General features: G+C 39.2%; 2 protein-coding genes across 2 annotated transcripts in view; both read left to right on the top strand.

Annotated features, from left to right (window-relative positions):
- LOC104772841 lies at nt 382–3108 on the top strand. Its single transcript, XM_010497403.2, has 6 exons — nt 382–1360; nt 1453–1801; nt 1865–2044; nt 2132–2231; nt 2305–2695; nt 2783–3108. Exons 1-6 carry the CDS (start codon nt 382–384, stop codon nt 3106–3108), a joined length of 2325 nt encoding a protein of 774 aa, XP_010495705.2.
- LOC109131254 overlaps nt 4614–6010 on the top strand; it is a 4125-nt gene continuing 2728 nt past the window's right edge. The window contains exons 1-3 of the mRNA XM_019241958.1: nt 4614–5149; nt 5479–5611; nt 5701–5988. Coding sequence (XP_019097503.1) covers nt 4614–5149; nt 5479–5611; nt 5701–5988 — 957 coding nt within the window. The remainder of the gene's footprint in view (nt 5150–5478; nt 5612–5700; nt 5989–6010) is intronic.

The following is a 6010-nucleotide window of genomic DNA, read 5'->3' as shown; positions in this document are numbered from 1 at the left end:
TGACGAAAAGGAAGATAAATGTCTGTTTTGTGGTGCACAAAGATGGAAGCCTCGGGAGGGCCGACGTAGAACCAAAGTACCATATAGTCGTATGTGGTATCTTCCTATTGCTGATAGATTGAAGAGAATGTATCAAAGCCACAAGACTGCAGCAGCAATGAGATGGCATGCAGAGCACCAAACAAAGGAGGGAGAAATGAATCATCCTTCTGATGCAGTGGAGTGGAGGTATTTTCAAGAACAACATCCTCGTTTTGCCGAAGAACCCCGTAACGTGTATCTTGGATTATTACCGATGGGTTCAATCCATTTGGGATGTCTCGAAATCATTCTTTATGGCATGTGATCTTGACGCCATATAATCTACCCCCTGGTATGTGCATGAATACCGAGTATTTGTTTCTTACAATTCTGAATTCTTGGCCAAATCATCCGCGAACTAGTCTTGATATATTTCTCCAACCTCTTATTGAGGAGTTAAAAGAGTTGTGGTCTGCTGGAGTTGATGCGTACGATGTGTCCTTGAGTCAAAATTTTAATCTAAAAGCAGCGCTGATGTGGACGATCAGCGATTTCCTGGCATATGGCATGTTATCTGGATGGACAACACATGGTAAGTTGTCTTGTCCAGTTTGCATGGACGATACAAAGTCTTTTTATCTACCTAATGGAAGGAAGACATGTTGGTTTGATTGTCACCGGAGATTTCTTCCCCATGGTCATCCTCTTAGGCGGAATAAAAAAGACTTCTTAAAAGGTAAAGACGCTATGAGAGAGTATCCACCTGAGTCTTTGACCGGTGAGCAAATTTACTCTGAGCGATTGAGTGGTGTGAATCCACCAAAAACGAAGGACGTCGGTGGAAATGGTCATGAAAAGAAGATGCCGGGATATGGGAAGCAACACAACTGGCACAAAGAAAGCATATTGTGGCAGCTGCCATACTGGAGGGACCTCAATCTACGACATAATATTGACGTGATGCATACAGAGAAGAATTTTTTGGACAACATCATGTATACTCTTATGCGTGTGAAGGGTAAATCAAAAGATACCATCATGTCAAGATTGGATTTAGTGAAGTTCTGTTCTCGGCCACACTTACATCTTGATAGTAGGGGTAAAGCACCTTTCCCGGCATATGCATTGACAGACGAAGCCAGAACAAGCTTATTGGAATGTGTGAAACACTCAATTAAATTCCCAGATGGTTATTCGTCAGACTTAGCTAGTTGTGTTGATATGGAAAATGGAAAGTTTTCAGGCATGAAGAGCCATGATTGCCATGTTTTTATGGAACGGTTACTTCCATTTATTTTTGCAGAACTGCTTCACAAGAATGTCCACCTTGCTTTATCAGGTACTCGTTAATTAATAAATCAAAATTTTATTTGTTTATTAAGTACTTATATAATTCTTAATGTGATATTGAAGTTTGAATATATCTTGTAGGGGTTGGAGCATTTTTTCGGGACTTATGTTCTAGGACTTTGCATACAAGTCGCCTTCAAATTCTAAAACAGAATATAGTTCTCATCCTATGCAACTTGGAAAAGATCTTTCCACCATCCTTTTTTGATGTGATGGAGCACCTGCCTATACATCTCCCTTACGAAGCTGAATTAGGAGGTCCTGTCCAATATAGGTGGATGTATCCTTTTGAAAGATTTTTTAAAAAATTGAAAGGAAAAGCAAAGAACAAAAGGTATGCAGCAGGATCAATTGTTGAATCATATATCAATGACGAGATTGCATACTTCTCAGAGCACTATTTTGCCGAGAACATACAAACAAAATCAAGGTAAATGATCAAGATTTGAATTTATTGTGTGAATATATATTTAATTTTCAATCATTTGGTCAGGTTAACAAGATTTGATGAAGGTGAAAACCCTGTATATCATGTGCCTGGAGTGCCTTCTATATTTACTCACGTTGGCCGTCCAAGTGGGGAAATGCATGAAACATGGCTCTCAAGCCGAGACTATCAATGCGCCCACGCATATGTTTTAAGAAATTGTGACTATTTCAAGCCAATTGAGAGGTATATATATAATTAAGTAGGGATCACTCAAATTATATATAATTTGCTATGATCTCTCATATATTTTTGTTTGTCTTGTATACATAGTATGTTCGAGGATTTTCTTTCAGCAAAATATCCAGGACTTCCCGAGAAGGAACTCTCCGCCAAAAGAGCAGACGAATATCATTTATGGGTTAAAGAATATGTGTGTTCCAACAATACTCTATATATAAATACTTAATAAAATTATTGAAAATAACTTATACATATATATGCAGGTTACTTACTGGAACGCCACAAATCCATTTCCTACTTGGGTTCAAGAGATAGTGCATGGACCTTTGAACAAGGTCAAAACATGGCCAATGTATTTTACAAGAGGTTATTTGTTTCATACAGAGAATCACGGCGCTGGACGTAAGACATGTAACTATGGGGTATGTGCTAAGGGTGAAAATTACACGGATGAATCTGATGCAGCAGATTTATATGGAACCATAACTGATATCGTAGAGCTTCAATATGAGGGGATGGTTAATTTGAGAATCACACTTTTTAAGTGCAAGTGGTATGACCCTGTTATCGGTAGAGGCACTCGGATCAGCAATGGTGGTGTCATAGACGTACTTTCAACAAGAAAGTACAATAAATACAAACTATTTATTCTAGGTAAATATATATATGTGTATTTATTTATCTATAAATAAAACATTATTGTTGATATGCTAATGTAACTTTCATAATTTGCAAATGCAGCCTCTCAATCAGAACAAGTGTGTTATATTCCGTATCCATACATTAAAAAACCGAAGCAAATATGGTTCAATGTTCTAAAGGTGAATCCAAGGGGCAACATTTCTGGAGAATATGTCAACAGTTCAGAGACGACTCTTTTGCAAACCGAAAATGATGATGTTGTATTGATGACTACAATTGAAGATATTGTACTTGACAATTTGGAAGAGGAAGTAGACCCAATAAATCTAGATTACGGTGTTGAGGATGTGGAACCTGAAGATGAATTCTTGTGTAATTTATCATCTTCGGATGATGAAGAACCAGATGATGAAGAATCCTCCTAATTATGTTTATGTCAAATTTGTGCAATAAATAATATGTAATATATCCTGAATTGTGTTCTAAATAATATGTAATATATATTTAATGTTATGTTTAAAAATATATAAATTAAGCCAAATATATAAATTAAACCAAATATATAAATTAAGCAAAATATATTAAATTTTATGTTTAAAAATATATAAATTAAATTATATGGATTTAAAAGGATTAAATTAAGCCACTGATTAGCGACTATTAAGTGACTAAGTTCAAAATACTTGGGTTTAATTACCCCAATCCGTTAATGGACCAGATTATAGACTTCTTAAACAAGCCCAGCCTTTTTAAAAAAATTAGTCTTTGCAAATACCAACTACTTAGGGACTGATAAGCGACTATATTGAAGCTTATTGGGTTAATTAAACACAAAATCCATTAACGGCCCATCACACACGACCTAACCCTAATCGTTAACCTAATCTCTAATCATTCTCACCTTTCTACTTCTTTGTGTTCTTCGCCGTTTTCTCTCTAACATCGATACCCTAATCTTCGCCGTTCTTTGCCGTTTTCTCTCTAACAACGAAGATGCCTCTTGTCAAGAAGCCTGGACGCAAGAGAAATGTTGCCTCCAACGCTTCTCTAAGACCCGGTGGCTCTAATCCATCGTCTAAGGTGAGAAGACTCAACCCTCTACCGCCTCAATACAACTTCACTCCGGCGGCTGTAAATCCTACGCCTCCGACGCCTCAAGAAGAAGTCCGCGTTTCTCCCCAGCTATCGACATCCGCGGCACCGCAGGTCAGAAACTATCCACCACCGCAGGTCCTTTTTCAAAACTCCGTGAATCGAGTTGGTCTAGAGCATCCATCTCGGTCATCAACCGAAGTGATGAACAATCCACCGGTTCAATCGAATCCATTGGAAGATTTTGCGAGATCTCCAAATGCAGCCTCTCACGCTCAAAGTCATCCTTCTTCTCAAGGTCACAACTTCGCAGAGTCAGATCCAATGCCGGAACTCCAGGAGGACACGTTGAGGGCTCTAAACGCGATACTTATGGTGCCGGACCGTCATAAGTTCACCACCGTCCTCTCTCCGGAACCGAAGCCTAACACGACTTGGTATGTCTACTTTTTCATAATTTACAACCGTGTTCTAGTTAGTTGGTTGATTTTTGTTGTCTGATTGTAGTAAATACTCTTAGGGATTCATGTCTGTTATTGGTTGGCTTCAGATTGTAGTAAACGAGTGAATGTGTTTAATGTCTGTTTCAGTGTGTAGTAAACGATTTTAACTAACCGTGTTCTAGTTAGTTGTGAAACAAATTCTGAAACAACCGTGTTCTAGTTTGTAAATTATTTAGACTTACAACCGTGTTCTATTTTTTGTCAACCATGTTTCAGTGTTTCATGTCTGTCAAAGAACTGACTTGATTNACTTCTTTGTGTTCTTCGCCGTTTTCTCTCTAACATCGATACCCTAATCTTCGCCGTTCTTTGCCGTTTTCTCTCTAACAACGAAGATGCCTCTTGTCAAGAAGCCTGGACGCAAGAGAAATGTTGCCTCCAACGCTTCTCTAAGACCCGGTGGCTCTAATCCATCGTCTAAGGTGAGAAGACTCAACCCTCTACCGCCTCAATACAACTTCACTCCGGCGGCTGTAAATCCTACGCCTCCGACGCCTCAAGAAGAAGTCCGCGTTTCTCCCCAGCTATCGACATCCGCGGCACCGCAGGTCAGAAACTATCCACCACCGCAGGTCCTTTTTCAAAACTCCGTGAATCGAGTTGGTCTAGAGCATCCATCTCGGTCATCAACCGAAGTGATGAACAATCCACCGGTTCAATCGAATCCATTGGAAGATTTTGCGAGATCTCCAAATGCAGCCTCTCACGCTCAAAGTCATCCTTCTTCTCAAGGTCACAACTTCGCAGAGTCAGATCCAATGCCGGAACTCCAGGAGGACACGTTGAGGGCTCTAAACGCGATACTTATGGTGCCGGACCGTCATAAGTTCACCACCGTCCTCTCTCCGGAACCGAAGCCTAACACGACTTGGTATGTCTACTTTTTCATAATTTACAACCGTGTTCTAGTTAGTTGGTTGATTTTTGTTGTCTGATTGTAGTAAATACTCTTAGGGATTCATGTCTGTTATTGGTTGGCTTCAGATTGTAGTAAACGAGTGAATGTGTTTAATGTCTGTTTCAGTGTGTAGTAAACGATTTTAACTAACCGTGTTCTAGTTAGTTGTGAAACAAATTCTGAAACAACCGTGTTCTAGTTTGTAAATTATTTAGACTTACAACCGTGTTCTATTTTTTGTCAACCATGTTTCAGTGTTTCATGTCTGTCAAAGAACTGACTTGATTCTTTTGTTATGTGAGGTTTACTCGTGATGCAAGATCAGCACTGGTTCGGAAGATTACTAGAGTTTTTACAAACAAATTTGATGGTCCATACTACAATTGGTCATGTGTACCTCCGGATAGACGAGAAAGATACTTCCTTGAGTTTGCGGTATAGTTTTATGTTCCGAGGTTTCATTCATAGATAGGTTTTGATTAAGTTGTTGTTCACTAACATAATTCTATTTTCCTTTTTCATAGAAAACACACACTTGGGATCCTTTAATAACAGGAACAGTGCAAGCGTATTTCTATGAGATATGCCAACGACGGATGAAAAACATGGTTAGCGACGTTAGGACTAGTCAAGTGCAACCTAGATGGATCGAGGGTGACCTGTGGAAAGTAATGGTTGCTCAGTGGGAGACTGAAGAAGCACAAGAAAGGAGTCGAATCTATTCCAAAGCTCGCATGTCAGACCGTAATGGTCTCGGTCCTCACATGCACTTATCTGGGCCAACATCTTATCAACAAGTCAAACAAGGCTTGGTGAGTAACTTTGTTTTTTTTC

This window comes from Camelina sativa, chromosome 20 (assembly GCF_000633955.1).
Source record: "Camelina sativa cultivar DH55 chromosome 20, Cs, whole genome shotgun sequence".
Classification (NCBI taxonomy): Eukaryota; Viridiplantae; Streptophyta; class Magnoliopsida; order Brassicales; family Brassicaceae; genus Camelina; species Camelina sativa.
Note: the sequence above shows the minus strand (reverse complement) of the source record. Positions and strands in the feature narration are given on the sequence as shown.